The 25,919-nt window shown below is 41.7% G+C and overlaps 1 protein-coding gene across 3 annotated transcripts in view; it reads left to right on the top strand.

The window, feature by feature from the left end:
• Window positions 1-25,919, top strand: part of FOXN3 (forkhead box N3) — a 166,295-nt gene that overhangs the window by 129,721 nt on the left and 10,655 nt on the right. The window contains exons 5-6 of one of the 3 annotated variants that reach the window (XM_048485179.1): window positions 565-627; window positions 14,163-14,271. In XM_048485179.1, the coding sequence (XP_048341136.1) occupies window positions 565-627; window positions 14,163-14,271 (172 nt within the window). Of the gene's footprint in view, window positions 1-564; window positions 631-14,162; window positions 14,272-25,919 lie in introns of all 3 variants that reach the window. The other 2 variants (XM_048485178.1, XM_048485180.1) reach the window with 2 other exon arrangements.

The following is a 25,919-nucleotide window of genomic DNA, read 5'->3' as shown; positions in this document are numbered from 1 at the left end:
GCTTTGTGACCTGACCACTACACACAGCCTTTGAAATAAGGTATTAAGGGCACAATTTATCCTTCTGCAGGAGTAGTTTGTCACAGAGCTTGAATGGCGCTTAAGCAGGCAAGAGGGAGGGTTGGGTGGAGACAGGAGAGCTGCATATGTATTTCTGTCCCCATAGTGACCTGATGAATTCCTTGAATAAATGCTGATATGGAAGATAGGAGCTCTGTTGAGCACTCTGGTATTCCATTTGCGTGCAGACTCTGCGCCTGTAGGGATCATCCCGTAATCGCTAACAAAATTAAATCTCAATAGTAGTTTGAGACTGTTGAAATAACAAGTCACACACGGATTGTAAAGGGATGGCAAATTTCAGCACAGGATGCTTATTTGAGACCACATGCAACTTCAAAAATAAATACATTATAGGTATTTTCTTTCCCCAGTAATCTTTCGGACAACTTAATCATAGTTTTGCAGCCCTTTCACTGTAGAGATTCAATTCATTCTAAAAATTAGAGGGCGTAGGAGTTGGCCCATATGTAAATTAATATATTTATTGGTTGATTTTTCCAGATCCTGACATTGATGCTGCTACTACCATGATGCTTTTGAATACTCCCCCTGAGATACAAGCAGGTTGTGAGTAGATATTTCTATAGCCTATAGCACCATAGATCTGTAAGCCTAACCTTCTCTCTCTCATAAAGGCACAGCCAGTAGGGGTGTTTTTTTCCCTAAAGAGAGGTTTCTGATAGAAAAATAAAAAATTATCAGGTGCTCACTAATTTTTTTCCTCCTAAGCACCCTTTTGGTTGTTATCCTGGTTCATAAACCTCATGTATTTAATGAATAACAGCTGTTGTACATATCTAATTCACATGTGTAGTTAAATGTGTTAGATATGTACAATTATAATTCGTACAGTAACTGGACATTGAATATTTCTACCTAATTATCCATATCCAAAGATCCAGACGATATCCTCTTTATCCAGAAAGGGGCAAGTGCTTCAGAAGAAAGATTTGGTCAAGGGCTAGACTAGCAGGTACTTCCTACTTAGTTTCTGGAGCCATTTGTTTCTTGTCTGGCCTATACTGCCCAAGATAACCCAGTTTAAGCTGTAGTTCCCTTCATTTACAGGTCCGAGTGAAGATGGAAGAAGGTGAGCTTAAACCATGTTGTACAGAGTTCCCTTCTTACCTGCAGGTCACAAGCCTCCCGTTGTATGTATCTAGAATAATGTTAGATACCCAGTTCCTACTGCAATAGATGAAAAGTATTACCCTCCCATAGGACAGATAAAATAGTCCCATAGTCTTTAGTTACCTTTTTTGTAAATATAGTAAACCCAGAAAAATTTGCATATACTCTTTGATAGACTTTAGACAGTGATTTGTTTTTCAAAGAACGGATTATGCAATAAGTGAAAGTAGTTAATACATTTTATGCATAGTGTATAAATAACTCTAAATCTCCCACCTCTTTCCCCTATATTCCTTAATTTTACTACTTACCTATTTGGCTTTCTCTTTTTACTAGATTACTAGAAAGAATAACTTGGGATCCAGTGTTCTCTGCCATTGAGCTTACTGCTTTAAGTAATAAGCAAGAGGGATAGATCCAGAGGACTACTTATGAAATAGATTTTTTTTTTCTCTTTTCCTGTGGTAACTCATGCCCTCTCCAAAAAAGTAAGTCCAGGAGAGGGATCTTTGGAACCAGTGGGAGTGTATTGTTGGGGCTCTGAAATGAGAATGAACTGCAAACATGCCTTCTGTTTACAGTGGAAATCCAATCCAGAAGAGAGTATCTGGATCTTACTTATGATCTACAAAATGAAATAGGCCTCAGTTCAAATAAAGGAGCACAATTAGGGTACAAAGGAATAAGGCAGCAAAGGTAATGCAGTCTTTCCTACTCATCTACTTCCTTCAATAATGTACGAAATAAAGGAAAGGAGTGTGTAGGTAAAATAAAGAATCATAGAGTTGGAAGAGGCCACAGGGGCCATGCAAGAACACACAATAAAAGCACTCCCGACATATGATCATCCAGCCTCTGTTTAAAAATCTCCAAAGAAGGAGATTCCACCACTCTCTGAGGCAGTGAATTCCACTGTCAAACAGCCCTGACAATCAGAAAGTTCTTCCTAATGTTTAGGTGGAATTTCTTTTCCTGCATCTTGAATTCATTACTCTGTGTCCTAGTCTCTGAGGCAGCAGAAAACAAGCTTGCTCTCTCTTCAATATGACATCCCTTCAAATATTTAAACATAGCTATCATGGCCGCCCTTAATCTTCACTTCTCCAGACTAAGCATCCCCAGCTCCCTAAGTCTCTCTTCGTAGGGCATGGATTCCAGACTTTTCACCGTTTTGATTGCCCTCCACTGGACATGTTCCAGATTGTCAATATCCTCCTTAAATTGTGGTGCCCAGAACTGAATGCAGTACTCTAGGTGAGGTCTGACCAACGCAGAGTAGAGTGGTACAAATACTTCCCTCGATCTAGACACTATAGTCTTATTGATGCATCCTAGAATTGCATTGGCTTTCTTGGCTGCCATATCACACTGCTGACTCATGTTCAGTTTGTGGACTACTAAGACTCCCAGATTCCTTTCACAAATAGTGTTGTCAAGCCAGGTGTCACCCATCCTATATCTGTGCATTTCATTTTTTCTTCCTAAGTGTGGAATCTTACATTTATCTCTGTTGAAATTCATTTTGTTAGTTTTGGCCCAGCTCTATATTTTGTCCAGATCGTTTTGAATCCTTCCCCGGTCCTCCAGGGTATTAGCATCCTAATGTGTACAAATCTGTACACATACCTGCCTACAGTCTGTAGGATACATGCAGTTACCTGCATCCCCTCACCCCCAGATGTTCAGTTTCCAAATTTCCAGATAAAAGGTGATCAACTTTAAACAATACAATATTACTTAATACAGATTACACCATATTAAAAAAATAGCTAGCAATGCTAAAAGAATTCATATCTTTCAGCCCTTGAAATAGAGCCTGAAGTGGAATTCCTAACCCGTGTTGACATTGACAGGATCAACGTGAAGCAGTTAACTCCCTCATCTAGTAGAATGTCCTTTCCCCATCAATGTCAGACAGTTGTTGTGTGTTTGTCTCTGGAAAGTTACCTCTAAAGCTAAGGAATGACCTTCACCCCAAAACAAAAACCCACCTGTGGCATATTTGCATCCAGTAAGTAGGGAGACATGGTCATTTTTAGTTCATTATCCTTCATATAAGGGAGGCATTTTGATGGAGAAAAATCCGTGGGTCAGCAACATCATGGAGGGCTTTTTGTGTTGGATGCATAGGGTGATGGAAAGTGAATGTAGAGAGTTTTGATGAGAGGAAATCACATGGTATGTCAAGAAGAATGATTGGTTGGAGCTGTGGAGTTCTGGATTGTCTTTTTCCTCCCATTTGGAACATTTGTTTACATGGTCAGTTATCTGGGGAGACTCAGTTCAGCATTTCACTTGCTTGTACACTCATGGGCAGAAGCAACCTATGAAGTGAGATGAATAACTGAGCAGTTCTTGACAGCATTGTGGCTATTATTTTTGTTGTTGTTTTATTAAAGGGAATAAGTCTTTCATCCCTGGATAACGACAATATAAAAATGTGGAAGAGGTATTATCCCTGGTGAACGAAGTTCACAGTTCTATGGACAAATAGGGTGACCTGCAAATGACCCAGCAAGGGAGGAGATGGTTCATGGTGTAGAATTGCTTGAACATAACTAAGGCCATTGTCTAAGTAAAGGGGAACTATCTAGATAGCCCTTTGCCATATATGTGCTGGCTTATCTTCAAAGAAACTGCCATATGCACTGCACTGAAACCCTTCTTTTTAATAGCAGCAGGATTTGTCAAGCAGCTTAAGGGGGCAAGAAAAGATCTACTGTGTTTATATCTTATCTGTTATTTTAAGATCCATGAAAGCCATGCTGTACATTTAGATCTGTTCCAGCATCTCTCTAAAAGATAGTCCTCCTCTCCAAAATTCTCTATGGCCACCAAACTCAATAGAAAGCATGTTGTCCCTCCCACTTACAGTTTACTCCACTGTGGGGAGCTGCTAGCTCACTTATCAGACACCCAAAAACGTTAAATGCTTACAAAGCTGTTCATTTTGATCCGGGGTGTGTGTGTGTGTGTGTGTGTGTGTGTGGTGGTGGTACCCTGTATAAAGTTCCAGGAAAGTATTGCGAGCATTAAACATTCCTTTTACAAAGATTCCATGCAAGCAACGACCACAAAAAGCAATAATGAAAAAGACAGGTTGTAAACAAATGCTAATATAAGGTACAGATATGTAGACGTATTTTCAATACAGAGATTCTTTGGAGGCTGTTGACAGTGGTTCAGTTAAAAACAAAGACAGTTTGCTAAGGAAAAAGTAGGTATGAGGGGTAACTGGACGATGTGGGTGAAACAAAATACAGTAAGAGCCTTAAAGGGTACCCTGCTTCAGCAAAAAAAAGAGGGGGGGGGGGTTCAAATAAAGATTCCAGTATGAAGCAGCTGATTTTGTACACAGATTTTGACTCTGTGGTCAAAATAGAAAATAATTAAGCTCAGGTCAGAAGATAAGTCTCCCCTTATGGGCGCCATTTATTTGCGGTGCCTATTGATCACCACCCCACACTGATTGGATCACTTATAACACAGTCCTGTGCTTCATGAAATCAATGGGCTAAGGCTGCAGAAACTTTGCATCGGGCTGCATTGTTACAGTTGAGACTGGCCTTGTTTTCTTTCAGCCTCTGCATAAGGATTGCATCACACCTGTCTCTGGGACTATCAGACCTCTTAGCCTCCCTTTGAAATAACATCCCCACCTCACGATCATTCTCTGGCTTTCTTCCTTTCCTATCTGTGTGTTTGTGAACGGTAGCCCCAGATTGAGGGTAACATTACTTCTGTCTGATTATGTAGATCCTGGCTCATGATATTTATTCCACAATAAATGTGCTCGCCTTGTTGGGGTTTGATGGGATTTTATGGGATTTTATCTTCCGTTAGAAAAAAGAGACAGCATTAGGAAAATAAGTCATTTGGAGACTGAAGGGCAGTTATGGTGGACCTGGGACAGTGGTGAAGCGGCAAGAGGGCAGGGGGTGCGTTGCGCACCGGGCTCATGCCTGGGGGGGCCACTGGCCTCTCCCCCTTTTCCTTGAGACCCCCGCACCCTCCTGTGGCGCCCTCCCCCGCCCCCTTCCCACACTTACCTTAGTTCCTTTTCTTTTTCTAGTTCTTTTTCAGGCTGAAAAAAGCGGCCTATTTACAGTTCAGGTTCAAAAACGGCCTGAGGAACTTCAGTTCCCAGGAGACCTTGGGGCTGACAAGGTCTCCTGGAAAGTATAGTTCCTCAGGCAGTTTTTGAGCTTGAACTGTGAAGAGGCCACTTTTTTCAGCCTGAAAAAGTACTTTTCAGAAAAGAGAAAAGACAAAACTGAGCGTAAGTGTGAAGGAGGCGTCATGGGGGGACCACAGAGGGGCCATAGAAGCCCGAGGGAAAATATGGAGACTAGCGACCTAGGCGCAGTGCTTGTGGTCCAGCTACACCTCTGACCTGGGACCTGGTAGGAGATGTCTGAAGGGATTGAGTGGTGGAAAAAGCCATAGTACAGGGAAGTAATTCTGGTAGGGGGTCAAGAATAAAGGGGTTGGCCAAGGGGGATAAGAATGGGTATTACAATTGAAAGCCCCAAAATGAGAATCTGGCAGAGAAACGCAGTGTGTGTTTGCTTGCCTTTTTCCCAGCATATCATAGCGATAATATTATTATTGTGGAGCAGTACAGAAGTAGCATTCTTGATTACTTAACAATTGTTAAGCAGCAACTTGCACTAACATCCAGGGATACCAACAGGCTCAGCGGGGAGGGGGAATGTCATGTTCCTTTTAATAAAGACTTAATTGTGAGACTTTGGAATTTAATTGTATATTTGCAACCCTACCAACATCACTGGGGCATGAATTTCTACCATCCAGCCTCAGTCACTGTTATCTTCAGGGATGACCACAGGAAGAGCTAATTGCTTAAATCGTGGTCTGATCTGTGGTTAAGCTGTTTCGGATCATGAATTAAGTAGGAAGCTGCAATTACATGGTTAACACACACACACACACACACACACACACACACACACACACACACACACACACACACACACAGACAGACACTCCGCTAATTAACATTAACTGATTTGCCTTGTGACAGGAGTTTGTATTCCTGAAGGAAGAGGATTGGTCTCACTCCCCCCTCCCAGGTGCCTACCTATGGCTAAGAAATCAGGAATGAAACACCTGCACACACATAAAATCATTGGGGCCTACCAGTCAGTTGTGAGAGCTAGTGTGGTGTAGTGGTTATGGTTCAAATCCCCACTCACTCTGGGGAAGCGTACTGGGTGACCTTAAGCCAATCGCACACTCTCAGCCTCGACACTAGCAAGTATTTGAATGGGATACCAGGGTCGTGAGGTGGAGGCAGGCAATGGCAAACTACTTCCACGTGTCGTTTGCCTTGAAAACTCTATGGGGTTGTTATGAGCGAGCTGTGACTTTACAGCAAAAAAATCAATTGCAGACCTCGGCGATGAGCATCCATTTGAGTTTGTGCATTGCGAGGCCTGAGCCATGGGAGGAGACATTTCACGATGGAAACAAAGGCACTTCTGTGGAATGTTTTTGAATTGATTATGAGGCTGCTTCCTTTGGCCTAGTTCCAGCTTCACTGAAATGATCTTTGTTTAAACTGGTCATGTGACAGTGTTCTTCTGTTGTAAAACATCTGCTGGAAATATTAAGGGGGCAAAGCTCAACTGTTTATTGGGATGCTATGGGGTTACATTTTCTCAGAAAATCAAACAGTGCGTTTGAAGAAATCTCCTTAAAATTACTTGTTCTGAGGATTAAAGCAGCATTAAATCAGGCAGGTTGAATGTGTCACACCGTGGAACTGTTTGCTTACAGTGTATATATATTTCATATGATTTGTGAATATTGTATTACATTCCCTTTGTGGCTGTGATGTTAAATAGAAGATGGATACTAAGGACCTAGCTAAGCTTATAGCAATGCATGAGTGCCACCCATATATGTCTGCCCAGTAGCATTCTGCAAATGTAACACTATGACTCTGCCTCATGAGAAAGGTTACCACTATCAAGATGGAGCCTGGAATTCTCCTGGAATTAGAACTGATATTCAGACTACAGAGATCTATCCCCTTGAAGGAAAAGCCAGTTTTGGAGGACAGGCTCTTTTGTGTGGTTAGGGGCCTGCTGGGTTCTGGCCAACAGAGGAGGCATTCTGTTGTTCTGCCCACTGTGATAATTTTGCTAAACACTTTACAAATAAAATCAACTTGGATTCTACAATAGTAGTGACAAAATCAGATGGTCTCACAGTGTGGATTGATCCAGCTGTGTGATGCACCTTTCAGCTTTTCCAGTCTGAGGGGTTGACAGGATTCTTGGAAGATTGAGACCTATCACCTGCTTGTACAACCACTGACTTTCCTGGCTGCTTAAATCTGCAGGGTAAGGGCTGGTGACTGGAGGCATATGGCCTATAGGGACATGGAGTCACCCATGTCCCCAGGCACACTCCTTTTGGTCACGTAGGGGGGCACTGGGTGCCCCCACATGACCAAACGGCTGTGCCCCAGCCGCACGCCACTGAGCCCCACTCCCAGCCTCCATGCAAGCTGGCTTTTGCCCTCCCCAGGCCTTGCTGGCTTTCACGGAGGCTGGGGGAAGGGCTCAGCCTACACAGAAGCCATGAGGGTGGGGCTTGGCTGCAGGTGCCACACCCTTGGCCCACACCTCTGGCCTCTGTGCAGGCCAGTGGGTGAGTTTGGTGCCCCCAAGCCACGCCCCTGAGTACAGTGTGTGTGTGGGGTGCCTGGAGAAGGGATGGTCTCTGGGCGCCATCCCCCCCCCCCCCCGGTACGCCTTTACTGGTGGACTTGGTGCAGGAGATAATAAATGGCTCTCTGAAAGATGGGGTGGTCACCCTTGCCTTGAAGTGGACAGCTATGCATCCATTCTTAAAGAAATCTACTCTGAACCCTGGAGAGTTGAATAACTACTATCTAGACTCAAATGTACCATTTTTGAGCAAGGAGATGAATAGTGGCTGGGCAATTTCAGGGATTCCTGGGCAATTTTAGTGGATTGTTTGTATCTGTTCTAATCTGGTTTCAGGCCTAATCATGCTTGGTCACCCTGGTGAATGATTTCATTGGGAGATGGACAAGGAGAGTGCAATCCTGTTAATTGAATTCTCCTGGACCTCTTGGTGGCTTTTGATAGCATTGATCATGGTATCCTTCTGGTCTGCTATTCTGGGTTGGGACTAGGAATCATTGTTCTGTGGTGGTTTCAGTCCTACATGGAAGGTGGCTTTCAGAGTATGGTGATATGGAACTGTTGCTCTGCCCCTTGGCTGATGTCTATATCTTTTTAAAAATGCTGATTTAATGTGGAAATTCTCTGATGTTCGCCACCTTGGGGAACTTATTCCAGTGGAAAGGCAGCACAGAAAATTTAAAAATAAATAATAATTATCCACACCCAGTTCCCTCCTCTCCCCAAACTCCTCCATCCCTAAATGCCAGGAATTTCCCAAGTCAGAGTTGGCAATCCTGGACAGAAGACAAGTTCTAGAACACTGGTTCTCAGCCTGGGGGTCGGGACCCCTTTGGAGGTCGCACGACCCTTTCACAGGGGTTACCTAAGACTCTCTGCATCAGTGTTCTCCATCTGTAAAATGGATAAATGTTCGGGTTGGGGGTCACCACAACATGAGGAACTGTATTCAAGGGTCACGGCATTAGGAAGGTTGAGAATCACTGTTCTAGAAGCAGATTAATCTTTGACTTTGCTGAAGCTAAGCAGTTCCCAACAGTGCCTGATTTAGATGCTGTGCATCTGGAAGTAGCTGAACCGAAAATAAAATGGTGACAATTTAAGGGATATATACAATACAGGCAGGTATAGTGGAAACAACCACAGGAACAAAAAAGAGAGAGAGAAAACACTATACATAGGCTATTAAAATATAGTTGCAAAATGTAATCAGAAATGTGCCATACAAAAAACCTCATCCAATCAAATTCTCAATTGAAATACAACGTACTGTGTCTGCTCAGGACTGCACAGATCTTAACGAGTCACTAAACCCAACGGTAGAAAATCCCACCAGTAAGGAAGTGGAGAAACAGCAATCTACAACAGTACACGTATACCAGCTAACATTCCTGTTTTGTTAGAAGATAAACTCCAAACTTCTTCATCTTCTTTGAGCTGATCCCGAGCTGTGTAATTTACACGTAAGGAGGAAAAACAAGCGCCTTTGGCAGCAGGATTCTCCAATTGCAGCGGCTTTTTTGAGTCGTTCTGGAGCTGCATAGCTTACATACTAGGCGGAAACCGTTTTGTGTAATTTACATGTAAGGAGGAGAGTGTTTTCAGTAAACAACTGTTCTTTTGCTGAAGAAGATTGGAGGTTATCTCTTCAACTGAGAATTTGAGATGATTGGATGAGGGCGGTTTTTTGTGTGGCACGTTTCTGATTAAATTTTGCACCTGTATATTTATAGCCTAGGTCAGTGATGGTGAACCTATGGCACGGGTGCCAGAGGTGGCACTCGGAGCCCTCTCTGTGGGCACGCACACACAGAGTTCGTCATGTGGGGGCCGGAAAATCACGACACACACACACTCACATCTAGGCTGGCTTGGGCCACTGAGCACAACATGCGCGCACCGTGGTGAGCAGGGAGGACTCAGCTGGTGGGCCTGGTGCCTGTGCTCCGGGTGGCTGCTGCCTGGGGGGGTGGGGGGGTGCAGAGGAGGCAGAGATGCTAGAGAGGCACAGAGTGGTGCATGCAGGACTTGCTGGAGGCTAGAGCAGGCTGGCCCCTGCTCGAGCCGGTGGGGCGGAGGAAGAGGGAGCCAACCGTTTTTTTTCTAAACAAAAACCTCAGCATTCAGGTAAAATCGCCGGGTTGGCACTTTGCGATAAATAACTGGGGTTTGGGTTGCAATTTGGGCACTCGGTCATAAAAAGGTTCGCCATCACTGGCCTAGGTATACTGCTTTGTTGTTCCTGTGACAATTTAAGAGAGCCCAAAAGAAGATCCTGAAAAATGCTGAATTTTTCCTGCAGATATTTGACCCACTTTGAACCCCCTGCCATTAAAAAAAGGGGGTGGTCATGCAGAGTTGAATGCACAGGTTGGCTCAACTGATCTTTGCCTTGAGCTCCACAGCTCAGAATTTTTCAGGTGAGGCTTTAAAAGACCAGAAAAATGTCAAGAAAGCTGCTAAGGGTGGGGGGGTTCAGCGTTTGTCAGCCTTTATGAAAAGTTTCCAGGTCTTTTAAAGCCAAACCTGAAAAATACCCCCAAAAGATGCACACCCGCTGTCTGGGTAGGAAACTTCCTGGGAACCAAATGTGCATCATCTCCAGCGCCTTCAAACAAAGGGGATATAAACGTAATACATCTTTTGCTATCTGTTGCTGGAGATAATGCCCAGGAAAAGAAGCAAATCAGCAGCTGCCACACTTTCCTTGTTACCTCTAGTTAGACTGTTAGACTGACATTTGTTAGGGAACCCTGCATGCTGCTCATCTGCCTGTCTGTCTTGTAATTCTGATTGACAGAAGGGAGGTCACGTTCAAATGCTCGAGTCCCACAAAGCCAGGCGTGCCATTTTTCTTTCCAAGAATTGGTAACGATTTGCATTTCCTTTTAAGGAAAGTCTTATTTCCAAGTGGAATTTCTAGGATGTATGTCGGTAAGCTGGTTCTGTGATTTTATTGCTGCTGTTTTGCTGTGGGTAATATTTTTGGTTCAAAAATTTTTTTTTACTTATCTTGTAAGCTACTTCAAATAAAAATTGAATTAATAAATGTTGCGTGAAGCACTGCCTTAATACAAATTGCACCTTGCTTTGAGCTAAGTGGGTGGTTAAGAAGCAAGGTGACTAACTTTATGGAGGGGCTAAAAGCCCCCCCCCCCCCCAAATTCTTTTCCATAACTTATTCTCGTTTCAATTTTGAAGCAGTTTTCTGAAAGTCATGTTTTCAGAACTATTTATCTCCTGTTTTATCTGGCATATTCTGCTGTTCTTTGGAGAATGTTCTTTGGAGAACATTCTTTTGGAGAATGAAACTGTGGGTCCCATCAATGTACAGGCAATTGCTGTAAAAGGTGGATATTTGAGAATAGCGCTGTACCAGCATTCATCCATGTATATTAGACTTTCACAAGGTGCTTTTTCCATTCATGCGCACCTGTGAATAGAATGTGTTGTCTAAGATGGTACTGTGAACCATGCTGTAGATTTTGTGGAAACCTGCTTGTTTAAAGAGTAATGTAAGGTGAGGTAGTCCCCCCCCCCTTCTGTAATTTTTACAGTGGAAAAGTGTAGAAAGGTCGCCCTTAAGCAGAACTGCCTGCTCCTATATGGCCATTTGATCTGCAGTGATGCGGATGTCTCTGTGATGCCAGAGCTAGCACCGCGTCCAAAGAAAGTTCACATTTTCATGCTGGAATTTAAAGAGCCACTCCTGATGTGCTCAGAGGCTTATTTGAGTTGCGTTAGTTTGCTTGAAAAACAGACATCCAGGCTTGTCCCAACTATTTTAGAAACTTGCTCAGACCTCAAAATCCATTTGTCCTGCCTGTGCAACACTCACATATCGGACTGCAGAATTGGTTAAACTTTTTTTGCAAACTTGGTAGCTGTTGTATAAGTTTTGCATCCTCCTTCACCTTGAATTATATGGCACTTCAGTATTTGTATGACACTTCAGTTATTTTGATAAAGAACTTCTTCCATATAATCCAAAAGAGAGAGAAACCATTGGATTATTTAGAAACAGATATTGGTATAAGAACAAACAAAAAAAACCCTATAATTTCCTTAATAGGGTCTTTCAGATAGGGCATTGTGAAGCAAATAGTAACACAGACCTGCCAATTCAGCTTTAAGTCCTTTATTAATTGTGGTCAAGTTAATTCAGTTTAGGTGGGAAATTGTCTTTTAATGGGGCTTCAGCATCTTAGTTGTGGATTAAAATATTTGCAGTTTCTATGTGTTTATTGGGATGCATGTTTAAATGCATGAAAGTGGGGGGGGGGGGGGGACTATAGTTCTACCAGCAAAGGAGGAATACAGGTGAGTTATGCTGAATCTTAACTGTGTTCATTTTACTTCTGTGCAGTTTTTCCATCCAAATACTTTTCACTCAACTGAGTTGAGAAAAAAAATGGGGAGAGAAATTGCCATAAGATTAACCATGAACAAATAGCAGGTTCTACACTCTTCAGACTAGCACCGTTTTTGTTTTAGTATCAGTCCTACACTGGTACCTACCACCACCAGCACCCTCAGCTGCCATATGGGCAACCTGGCCTCAGCAGCAGAGTCCCCAGTAGCTGGCAGAGCCTCTGAGAGCCACTGTATTGACTTTGCATGCACAGATAATGTTATTGTTTTGAAGAGGTTAAAACCGCAATATGTGCTTTTTAAACTTCTTCAGGGGTCTGCAACCTGCAGCAGTCCAGATGTTCATGGACCAATTGGCCATGCTGGCAGGGGCTGATGGGAATTGTAGTCCATGAACATCTGGAGAGCCACAGGTTGCAGACCCCTTGTCTTAGATTTTTCTGAAAACCTGGAGTGGCCCTCATGTTTGGAGAAAAAAATATTTTCTCTCGGCGTGGGTCCAGTCCACAGATTTAGATATCAGCAGATCTGCTCACACTTGGAAAACAGATATACAGATGATGAAGGCATGGGAGTAATTTAGGATGTGAGACATTCTTTTTAAGACAATAAACAAAACCTATTCTTACACAAACTGAGATTATTTGAAATTTTCTCTACCAAATTTCAGATTTTCTCAATTTTTCCTAAGGGATATTTTTGTTCGTTGCTGCTGTTACCCAAACAAAGACTGCCTCGCATCTTGAAGACATACTAATAACAAATTTCAACCAGATTAGCTGAAAAATGGTTGAGTTGTAGCAGCTGAAGAATTGAAGGCATGTGGTGTTCTGCTGCTGCTGCTGCCCATCCTTTTGTCCAGCAGGGAAATATTGTTCATACCTTTTTGTGTGAAGGTCCAGATGCTTTTCATGTAGTCTTCCAAGGTACGTCTTTGGTTTATCTGGTGAAAATTGCAGCACTGGCTTCCATCTGAAAACCATCCTATGTGGTGCAGGAGCTGGTTGTCCTGTTTGTAACGGCATGGTAATGGCATGTAGAACCTGGGACTGTGATTCTTTGTGGTTTGAAGGTGAAGTGTGTGTATGCGGAAGCCTAACTGGTGAGCAAAATATCTGAGTGTACTTCTTTATGTATATGGTGCAGAAGGTGAAGCTGTATTCTCAATTTGATGTTTCTGTGCTTTTTTGGAGCTTGGATAGCATTGTAACAATCTTAACGTCTATCCCATTTTGAATTTTTTTCATCCCGAAACTAGAATTTTAAAATCCTATGTACTTCAGTGCTGCGAGGAGTGCTGTCCGGTCTTTGTACTATACACTTAAATACACAAGAACATTGTGTGATGGCAAGCAATGATGCATACTTGTTGAAGAATCTAGTGTCCCTCCTTTAAAATACGTATCATGTAGCTATTAAGTTATTATTTATGCAGTTCAAGTTCTTTATTTTATTCTGTCACGCTTCTGTCTTAGCAACACTCTTTTAGGCACCAGGCCAAAACAGTTCTCTCTAACCAGGCTTTTAACAAAAGGATTCCATCTTTTGTAACTGTCTAACAGTCAACCTTCTAAGCTGCAAACTGTTTTGAGTACATCATTTGTGTACATCATTTTAGACTGCTGTGTTTTAAGTGCTTTTACATTCCACCTTGTTTTTGACTGTTTTAGTCACATTCATTTTGCTTTTCTTGATATGATTTTAATTGTTTTTGCAAGTTTGTGAGCTGCCTTTGGTAGGTCTGGAAAGGCATTTTCCATTGCACTTTAAATAATCCTTGGATTCTCAACTTGCCTGTGACTATTCTGAGAAGACCAAAAGTATATGAGGCTTGACACTTAGTCATCAGCTCAGTTGATGCTCTTCTAATTTTTCATTTTTCTTGTATTTTGCTTTCAGTTCCTCCTGGAGTAATACAAAATGGAGCTCGTATTCTGAGTAGAGGAATCTTCCCTGGAGTTAGACCACTGCCAATAAATCCTATCGAAAGCATGGCTGCTGCAGTAAGGTAAGGATACAGTACTGTACATGTGCTGGTCACTCCCAACCATATACTGCCTCCTCTAGCCATTTCCATGTAACTTTCTGCTCAGTTTCCATTCACTTCGTGTGGTGAGAGCTTGAACTGCCAACTCTGGTAAAAATTGCAAAAGTGCTTTTATTTTCAGAACCGGTATTCTGGCCACCCTTAGGGCATGAATAAAACAGCCTTTCACATGACTACAAATACAAAATATTGTATCCAGTCCATTGTATCCAGTCCATTGGTCTTTACATACATATCCAGTCCATTGGTCTTTACATACATAGCTTGGTCTTTACATATGTATCCATTGGTCTTTACATACGTATCTTGGGTTTGAAAAAGTTTGAGCAGTGGAACGTGTTGTCTGTATACCCCAAAGTAGTTGCTGCTCCTTGTAAAAAGCACAAGACAAGGCTGCACTTAGGGCTTTCTGTGGTTGTAAAGTAGTAGTGCTAGCTCTGGGTTGGGAAATACCTGGAGATTTTGGAGGTGGAGCCTGCCGAGGATGGGGTTTGGGGACAGGAGGAACCTTCCAACAATATAATGCCAAAGAGCATAGGTGTCAAACTTGTGGCCCTCCAGATGTTATGGACTACAGTTCCCATTTTCCCCTTCCAACATCATGTCTACCCTCCTCCAGTGGCACTGCTCCTCATTGTCTAGAGATCATTTGTAATAGCAGGGGATTTCCAGGTGCAACCTGGAGATTGGCAACCCTAGTTTAAAGACGTGTCTTGTGTTTGAGTGCCAGGTTTGTCATTCCATGAAAGGCTTGCGCAAAGAATGCAGTCAGGTGCACCATTTGATCTCAAGAATATCTGTGTACAAATTACTACAGCTGTGCTCACAACATATGTGGGTCTAGCTAACTGTTTGACGAACTTAGCAATAAACTTTGGTGATACACTGGACCTCCCAATTCCCTCCTGATTATTGCATTGTTTTCTCAGTTTTGGTACTACCTCACTTGGCTGCTGGTTCTGGAGTCAATTAGTAAGTGATCCTGTGCAGTTGTTTTCACCTTTGGGTGTCCAAAACAAGGTGCAAAATAATGGGAATTGCTTAGTTAATGTGCATTTTTTTTTTAAAAAAAAAGATCAAGACAAATCCACTGCTTCGTATAGCTAAAGAGCCCTTCGGGGATGGGGCAGTATAAAAATCCAAAATATAAATATAAATAAATAAATAAATAAAGACTAGCCAAGGGGAGATGATGTCATGATGACACTGTTGTCCTTGTAGCTTAAAATATGCAAATAGTTCTTTTGTTCCAGATTGATCTGTAAGTGGAAACACACCATTTTTAATTTGTGAATCATCATTATCTTGCACTAATCCTGCTTGACAGAACATGGTTTTTGATCATCGCTCTTATTTTTCTATTATTTGCCATCATTATGTTGTCCCCTCTCACGTTTTCTTCAGATTTGTTAGGAAAAGCACACAGATTATTTCTATATTACAAAAACCTTATTTTCACTCATAGTAGATTCTGGAAAACCAACATGAAGAATTGGTTTGAGGGAGTTATAGGATGAGTTTTTGTCAGGTTTTTATAAATGAAATGCCTCTGTGAGCCCTTGGAAAATTGCAGGATTATTTGTTGGAAGATGTACCTCCTGACTGGTGAAATTAAGCTTTCAGACACAAGGAAAACACTAATCTTCTATAAGGCTCTTATATATCACTAATCGTTTCATTGGGGCTTGCTCAAGGAAGCCTTCCCATTTGATTATACCCTTTCATTTTCACTGAAGAATTTCACTTAATTCTTCCACTGTGAGGAAGACATTGACATTTTTTTCCTCCTTTATCATCACCTCCCGTTTGCAAAGATGGCAGGAATTAAGGGGCCAAAATAATAATAAATACCTATAGAATAATTACAGGAATTGTCCCCTGTGAGATTTGTTCACGTAGACCTGCTTTTCACAAATGAAAAAAGGAAATATGCACCTTTCAGGTCAACCTTACTCTTTCCCACATGACTTGGGTATCAGAATGTTCATACAGTACCATGATACCTGCCTGTATCCACGCACAACGGTCAGTGGGTATCCACAGATCCTCCTCTGGAAATGCACTAAAGCTTGAAGGAGCCCAGTATCTGCAGGTGGGAAAATCTGCCCCAACTGATTTCGTGTTGTAGTAAGGGGGTTGGGTTAGTAGTTATCCTGCAAATACGAGTCGTTCATTTTAGTTTTATTTAAGGCTGCAAGACTGTGGTTAGGAATTTGTTTTTCCATTGGAATAGTAATAATAGCTAGGCCCTCTACTTTTACCTGCTAAAATGTCTTCTCAGCATGCCTGTTTATCTCAGTGGTGTTCCTTCAGTGTTCTTATTTCATGTCTCATCATTCAGGAAACTGATTTGCCTTTGAGTCCTCCAGCAGCTAAGCCCTGCTGTAGGGTCTTCCATACTATCTCTAATGACACATAATCTCATAAACTAGCAAAACCAATCCAAACTAAAGGCACTGATGCAAAGAGTGTTGTCCTCATTTCACATGCTCCTGCCCCCTTTTTTTGCAGTTTGCTATTTTATCCTATCAGCACTAAAGTAAAATTAACAGTCATATCACACAGACAAGGTACCAGACATGTGCAGATCTTGGTACCACGTCATCTGTGAGTGACTGTAGCTTGCTGAACAGCTCCAGAAAGTAATAAAAATGCCCTTTTGGGTAATGAGAAGTACTTTTGTGATTTGTGACATTCAGTTTGCGAATGAGAATATAATGTGTAATAAGTATATACTGTGATGTGGCAGGGATTCTCAGAGTTTAACTTCTTATCATTGACAGCACCCTGTATTAACACTACAGCTGTTCTCCGTCATAGAGAAAACACTGTTTTATTAACACATCATTACACAACCTGTATTTGCTGTGGTGGTGTGCATGTATAATTTTGATTTAAAATCCCTCCTGTAAATATTCCTGCTAATAGTAGCATGAGCCTTGATTAGTACTCTGAACCTCTGGGATAAGACCTGATTATGTGAGGGAATATTACTTAGTGTTAATTTACTCCCTTAGTACCAGCGGTGCCTGAGAAACATTTCTTCTACTTCAAATTGGAAACGTTTCTTGTATCTTCCCACAGAATTGTTAAAAAAGAAACCAACAACCTGAGTTAACATGGCTTTTGTTAAAAAGCAGCAACAACCTACTTTCTTAACCTCCCAGTACTCCCTGCAGTTCTTTTGGAGTGTAGAGGAATTACCACAAAAATATCCAAGTTTATCACCTCTTCATTAAAAACCATTCCAGGGGGCAGCCATGTAAAATCTGTTGCTGCAAAATAAAACAGATATGTTGGAATAGGCGAGGGCTGACTCACAAAAGTTTTTTTCCCCCTGGTTTTTGCGTTAAATTTTGTTAGTTTTTAATGTGCCTCTAGAGTTTTGTTTTATTACGCACTTATGGATAATAGTTTTAGACTTTTTAGACATTTATACTTTTAAATTCCATAAATGTGCCAATTATTATAATTGTGTATGCCAACTAAGTTACAAATTATTCATTTTATGTTATTAAATTCATAACATAAATGTAGGTTTGGTGGGGAGGGAAGCATTGCATATTTTTCAGCCCCCCCCCCCCCATGTCTTTCACATTTACAGAAACATGACATCTCTGTTTTATTTATTTGATTTGATTTCTACATGCCCCTCCCCTTTTGGGCTCCACCGTGAGTGCAACCCATCAGCTCCCTTCTAAGCATCTGGCCATCTCAGACTCTGTTTCAGTCCCAGTCTGGCTAACTTTGCAAGTCTGGGCCTAGCAACAGAAGCATTAGTTGCAGTTGTCAATCAAAAATATTGGGTGAGCTTAAGCCGTTGGTACTGATTAGGTGGCTTTGCTTATTTATTTGTTTGTTTGTTTGTTTGTTTGTTTGTTTGTTTATTTTTAAAGCTTTTATACCGCCCCATCCCCGGAGGGCTCTGGGCGGTGTACAGCAGAGGGAAAACAGTATAAGTAGTTAAAACATTTAAAAGTAGTTAAAACATTTAAAAACATTTATGTTCCTCTGTCGGTCTTGCACATCATACCTTTCGCAGCCCTGAGTCACCTTTGTTCCGTAGAAACAGCAGTGGTCCAAGCAGTTGAAATCTATATATAAGGTGGTTGTGACTATAACCAAGCCATGAAAATGCTGGGGGGGAAATGCTGGGGGGAAGAATTAGGACTGATAAAAGGAAACACTTCTTCACGCAACATGTGATTGGTGTTTGGAATATGCTGCCACAGGAGGTGGTGATGGCCACTAGCCTGGATAGCTTTAAAAAGGCTTGGACAGATTTATGGAGGAGAAGTCGATCTATGGCTACCAATCTTGATCCTCCTTGATCTCAGATTGCAAATGCCTTAGCAGACCAGGTGCTCAGCAGCAGGAGCAGCTGCAGAAGGCCATTGCTTTCACATCCTGCATGTGAGCTCCCAAAGACACCTGGTGGGCCACTGCGTGTAGCAGAGTGCTGGACTAGATGGACTCTGGTCTGATCCAGCAGGCTAGTTCTTATGTTCTTATGTTCTTAGTACCTCAGAAACACTGTCATCTTTTATCCTCAGGGATGGCATACCTTAAAGAGTGCCGGGCACTTGTAGGCCTATACATAAATATTCCTTTGGCTTCTCTGTCTAAAGGTCTTGGTGTGTGGGGCAGAGAAGTGTGGGGAGGAGGTTTCCTTTAAGTCTACCTAAAAATGTTACATGCTGCCATCAAGGGGGCAGTGGCATCCCAGTAGTCTGTCTGGGAGTGCAGAATCTGTGTGCGTTTCCTGTTCATTTGACACATTTTAAGCAGCATTCCTCAGAGGAGCAACGACCAGGTGGCGAAATATATTTTCCTAGAATCTAGTCAGAGCAATCTGGAAGTGGAAACCACGGGTGTGGATAAAACTGTGGGGAGCAACTCACATTCAGCACCTGAGTGCGTTCTACATAACACTTTGTTAGCTCTGTCAAGCCAGGCACTCTGTTTCCCCGTCCTGATGGTTTAACAGCTGAAGCTTGCCTTTGGCACTCTTAATCTTATAAACACAGGAGGTGGCAGGATGGACCTCTGGGACTGCAGCAGAAGGCAAGCAGCATCCTGCTGCTTTCTCCGTCACTTGTGTCAGCCGAGTGGGGCTGTCCTTTGCCTGTTAACGCTTGTAAAAAAATGCAATTGTAGTGCTTAACTCCAAACTACCCACCTGTGGAAAACAGAATACAGCTTTGGATTTAAGGAATCAAGGAGGCTTTTTTTTTTTAAAAAAAAGAAGATACTTAATTTGTTAAATTTGGTAAAATATAAATACGCCGTTTGAGAAGCTCGAGATGCTTTGCTCACAAGAGTTTTCCACACTGTGTGATTTCCCACCTATTGTGTTCAAGGTTTATTTCCTGGAAGCAAAGCTGTTGCTGCCAGTTTCATGCTAAGATCCAATGGTGTGTGCTCTTGACTGAGCAACTTTGCTCTAACTATATGCCATTGTAAGTAAAGGGTGGGAAAATCATGTCAAATTTCCTTCCTCTCTACACTGTGATGATGCTAAGCACCTTGTTAATCTTAGCCTGAAAACTAAGAAACTGGCTCTTCACAGGCAGCGCACACTTCTTGCTTAATGGATTACTTTAAGGAACTAGTTATAAATTCACCGTACAATGATTTTGAATATGGATGACTTCTGCTGTTAAGCATTTGGCATCCTCTAATGACAACCCCTGCAGTAGTGGGCACCATCCCAGAGTGAATGGCGCTTGCTTTGCTGCACCATCATGAATGACATTACATTTCGCGATTAATAATTGAAAGAGTTTTGTCTTTGTCTGCTTTCCCTGCTGGGTTCTGCATATCATTTGTGGACCATAAACCACCTCCTAACATTCAAGAAAATTAACTTTTATTTTGCAACGCAAGATAGGAGTAAGGGATTTTGTGGGGTTTTTAAATGTTTGAATTTATCTCTCAAGAAATATTCTCAATAAGGGAAGACAGTTTTGGTAATCTTGCAAACTTGTATATATTTCTTAATCTTGCGTGAACTGCTTAGCTTTTTTTAAAAGATAGACACATATGATGTGTCTTCCTTTGTTGTGCTTTGGAAAATGCGTAGGATTTTAAAAATTCAGGGTACAGTTTGAGACCATCTGCTCAGAGTACATTACAGTTTAGTGTTCTTTTCTTCTATAATTTTTAAAAGAATCAGTTTTGCTTTTAAGAATGGCATTGTCCCATTTCCAAAATTTGTTGGAGGTGCTGAAGTTCTAACCGTGCATTGCAGGAAGACTTGGCTGACATAATTTGTTAGCATCATGCTGTTACTGTTTATCCTAATGCAGTGCAAGAAATATCCTAATGAAATTTAATGAGCTCTGGAGCAGGTTTATTTTATTTTTTTGTTGCCATTAAGTCGCAATCAACTTGTGGCAATCTTGTAGGGTTTTCAAGGCAGGAGAGAAGGCAAGATTGTCCTAAGTTGCCTGCCTTTGCTTAACAACCAAATACTAACTAGGGCTGACCCTGCTTATCTTCTGAGATCTGACTAGATTGAGCTAGCCTGGGCTATCCAGGTCAGGTCCAATTACCCAGAAAGCAAAGAAAGCAGATGTTTCACACAAAATTGGAATGTTTTAGTTCATTATAAACCACACAGATATTGGGGGGGGGGGGGGGGGGGGCTTAGTAGATGATATATAAATTTGTGTGACTAGTTAAACTGTAGAATGCATTTCTATCAAATTGTATGTGTTTATATATACGTATATGTGTATATGTATTCATGTAATTCCACAGACTTCATGTGGAACAGGAATAGGCAATGCTAGTGAAGTACGAGAATGGCACATGCTGACCCTGCAAACTTGCTTGCCTCTCTTACTCTTTCTATACACACACACACACAAATAGCAGAGCATAATTTTCCCAATACCATGTACATGTGTGTTATGTGTCATCAAGTCACTTCCAACTTATGGTGACCCTATGATCTTCAGAATGTTAACAGCCTTGCCCAGGTCCCGCAAACTGAAGGCCATGCAAATATTTATGTATCGTCCGCCTTTCTCACTGCAACTCAAGGTGGATTACACCGTGTGAGACAATACAGTTAACAATAAAGTAGGATTTGAGTTGCAGAACCAACCAGAAATCTAAAAAAACAGCCCTAAAGTAAAGCATAAATGTTAGTATGACATGTTAAATGATGCAAAATTGCATTGTAGGATCCAACTTAGAGCAGCCTGTTCACAGTAGTATAGATCATAATCCCTAACCATTTGCCCAAGTTTTACATGGTTTGCAGAAAGCCAATTGAGTAGAAACCTTCCTGATTTTCTCAGGCAGACCATTCCACAAGGAATGGAAAAGGCATGTGTACAAGCAGTTGCTGATTTTGCCCATTTGCAAACTATCACTTGCAGAAGGCTTTGCTCAGATGAGTAAAGCTGTTGTGGCACAGCATAGAGGAAGAAATTGTCTCACAGATATGAAGGTTCCAGGCCATGAAGGGCTTAATATTTGATAGGCAGTAGTTTGAGCCTAGTAACTGATGGAGTTGCCAATGAAGTGACTGCAGAATGGGAGTAATATGCATGCACCATCTAGCTCCCTATGGTAGAGAAGCGGCAACATTCTGCAGCATCTGGGAGTTTCCAAATTGATTTGGAGGGGAAACTAATGTGCAGTGCATTACTGTATTGAGGCCACCATGGCATGGATCCAAGTGGCCAAATCAGCTGACACTAATTTATGAAGACTTTTATATTATCATGGTAATATTGCAGATTGAGAATTAGTGTCTGGGATAGAATACGTAGTAAGCCCTCCTCACTCACGCGACCTCTGGCTCCAGTAGTATTAGAGTTGAGATGTGTGCTGTCTCTGAATTTGATAATTGTCCAGTATCAGGAAGAAAGTGAGTTGGGATGATATAAAGATTTGATATAAAACAAGGTGATAATGTTTGAGAAAATCACTGAGGTACAGAAATAGCAAAAACAGCCCTCCAGTATCTACGTTGCAAAAACTTCTTGACAGCTGTCATGCAGAGATCTCACACGTTTGGAAAATGCCTTGATTGAGGGAGCAGGGTAGTTGTTCCCAAACTGTTTTATTAGATATTCTGCTTTATTAGATACAGAGTTCCGAAGTAGCAAAAGCTTTGTAAGAAAGTGGTCTAAATTTTGGGATGTGGAATAAATATACATGCATGGCAGTATGTAACTTCATTAGGTTCATCATTCTCAATTAGTGTATTTCATGATAATATGATCAAGGTAATATATCAATGTCAGTCTTGCCCTGAAGTGTAGCAAGCATGTATCACAATCAGGGACTAAGATGTTAGTTATGTACTGCTGAAACCTAATTATTTTTTATTGTCTCTGTGCCCAGGAATGGGATGTAGTTTCTGTTGTATTTTTCAGGCTGTTTCTGGACTTGGTCCTCCTGTTGGATAAACAAGTGGCAGCAGTAACCAGGGATATGCTGGGGCCATTCCTGGGTGGGAAGGATCTTGCCTCTGTGGTGAATGCTGTAGTAACATCTATTGATTTTATTGTCGAAGGCTTTCACAGCTGGAATCACTAGGCTGTTGTGGTTTTTCCAGGCTGCATGGCCATGTTCCAGCAACATTTTCTCCCGACGTTTCACCTGCATCTGTGGCTGGCATCTTCAGAGGATCCTCTGAGGTGCAGACTGGAAAACCCACAACACTCTATTGCAGTGGTAGCGAACCTATGGCACACGTGCCAGAGGTGGCACTCAGAGCCAGTTTGGGCACTCAGCAGTGGCATAGTGCAAGGAGGGGAGGGGTGCACAACGCACTGGGTGCACGCCCCTGTGGGGGCATGGTGGGGGTGTTCCAGGGGCATTTCAGGGCAGGGCGGGGGCATGGCAGGGGCGCGGGGCGCATGCATGCCCCTGACCCAATTTCCCTTTGCTCCACCACTGGCACTCGGTCTCTAAAAGGTTCACCATCACTGCTCTATTGATTTTATTTATTTAGAATATTTCTCTGTTGCCTCTTCAGAGTCCTGCTCCAGATGACTTACAGTTAGAAACCACAGCATAAAAACAGTAATCTAGATTAGATTACTTTCATGTCCTCTGATTGGATCACTCCCATCTTCATCCATTTCCACATGCTTCCAATTTGCTTCCAGGATCAATTCAAGGTGCTGCTATTGACCTTAAAAGTCCTATATGGTCAAAGGGCAGCATACCTTCTTCCATAAGAATTTACATGCCATATCAAGTCATCTTTGGAGACCCTGCTTCAGGTGCCCCTGCAATCTGAGGCAGGACAGGTCACAATCTGAGAAAGGCTCTTCACGGTCATACCAAAACTTAGGAACTCCCTTCCCAGGGATATTTGTCTGTCTCTATCATTGTCTTCCACCTGTAGGTAAAGGACTGTTTTGTTTTGCTTACCCTCCGTAACTGTTACTGGCCCTCCTCCCTGGTTATGTTCTTACATGTTTTATGTATCTCTATGTGTTTACTGAATTGTTTAAACATTTTATATATAATGTATTTTATGTTCTCTTTTCGTGTCTTAAATGTTCTGTTTTGATATTTGCTGCATTATTGGGGCTGTGCTGGAGTGGAAAGGCACCATACAAGTGTTTTAACATAAATAAATATTATTGACCGGCATAGTCAGGTTGATTCCATATGTTTCACAGATTTTTCTTCTTAACTGTATAATCTCTTTTCTGTGAGATAAACACGTGGTATATGATACGATAAATGGTGCTAGATCTGTCTTTATTTTGGTTTGGATTAGGGGGGAATAGCTCTAAGAAGAAAGAAGGTTTGGGGATAGTTAAGGATTTCTGGGGGGGGGGTGCACATGGTTTTTCAAAGGATTCTGGATGCTCATCAATTGTAAAAGGTTTGAAAGATACGATTAACCAAATGGATTCTATGTAAATTTTCAAACTGGTTTCTTGTTATAAGTATTTATGTATCTGATCCTTTTCTCTTTCTAGTATTGTACTTTTCACATGAAGTTTAAATTAAAAGTAGTTTGTAAATTACAAAAACAGTAAATTACAAAGGTAGCAAATTGCAACGGCAATATCATAAAAATACATAAAACAGCATTTTTTGGGGGAAAAAAAGTAGAAAGGAAGAAATGATGCAGCTCTGAATCAGACTGTTTCATCTATCCTAGTATGGTCTGTCCTGACTGACAGACTCTTTTTGGTGGCGATCACTCTTTCAAGTACAAGATGCAAAAGATGTGGGCAATGTGTATAGCCAGAATACGGAATAGAACACTAGGCCCACTGGCCATTTAGTGCATGTGCAGTTTTAATAAGTGATTAGTGCTCTTATATAAACGTTAATAAACATACACAACACTTCCAAAGACACAATGAAAAAACTGGTGGCAATTTGCCAACCAGAGAAAGGTTGTGTTTAGGCACAAATGGGACATCTCCCAACCCTTAAAGGTAATTATTTCCTTAGAAGAGCAGAAACAGCAAAGACTGAAAACATCTCTTATACCGGTAGTCTGTACAAAAGTTGTAGGACTTAAATAGCTCGCTACATGAGTCATAAATAGTCTGTTATAAAAGCTGTTCTCATGGGTCCAACCAGAACGCAGTCCGCGGTTTGAGAGTCGCGTTTTCGTGAAGTCTTCTTCAGTGGTGGACTGTAACTCCTGCTTACAATAATAATATATAAACATGGGAACACATTTGTTAAGTGTAGTGAAGACATTTAAGATACTTTTTTTTTTTTTGCTGCCGGAAGATCACGTGAAACATTTATTCAAAACAAAAAGCAATTTAAACACTTATTTTACTGCTGGATCACTCTTTCTTCAAAACTACTACCTGAGACCCTTTGCCCCCGTGCTGTGGAACGAAGACATGAGGCACAAGTCATGGGTTGAGCTCAGTTTCATTAGAACTGATTGGCAGCATAGGTCACCTTGGTAACTCACTTTACCTTCTGCAGATCAACTAAAGCTACCCTTGAGAGCTGCTTGATTATGGGTAACCCCACTCTGTCTTAGCACAGCTATGCAACCATGCGTTGTTCCTCATTGCCTGTATGTAATTTCTGTGCAGAGAAGTGCTGAGCATCACTCTCTTTCCTATGCCATACAGCAGCACAGCCCGAAGGGTCTTCCCACACACCCCTTCTGTGCAGGCGATAAATGGATGGTTCATTTGAACTCCCTCCATCGTCACATACCTCTCTCTGACTGTCTCTTGCATCCTTAAGTTGTAGTCCTTGGTAGTGCCTGATGCCAAATACAAGAATGGTAGGTGAGGTCTGTAGTGGCTTAGAGCAACCATTCTAATGGTTTTGAAGGACAGTTTCAGTGATAAGACATTAAGGCTTGGAGTGGTTTCTCAAGTGTCATTGAAATACCTTGCATTTTTCTCTCTTCCATGATTAGGCTTCTAGTTTAGGAATCATCAAGTGTGGCAGGAGTTGAGAGCACTTGTAAATCATAAGGCCTTGCTTTATAGAATTGGTTTAACCGAACATATTCTTTCTTGAACCTTCAGGGACAGAAATGAACTAAAGTGAACCATCAACAGATCCTTAATGATTATTTTGTTTTAGTATTTTCATCTGCAGCAGTGAGTTTCTATGTAGAAGCCCCCGCGTATTGTATT

Source organism: Sphaerodactylus townsendi, linkage group LG02 (assembly GCF_021028975.2).
Source record: "Sphaerodactylus townsendi isolate TG3544 linkage group LG02, MPM_Stown_v2.3, whole genome shotgun sequence".
Taxonomy (NCBI): Eukaryota; Metazoa; Chordata; class Lepidosauria; order Squamata; family Sphaerodactylidae; genus Sphaerodactylus; species Sphaerodactylus townsendi.
Note: the sequence above shows the minus strand (reverse complement) of the source record. Positions and strands in the feature narration are given on the sequence as shown.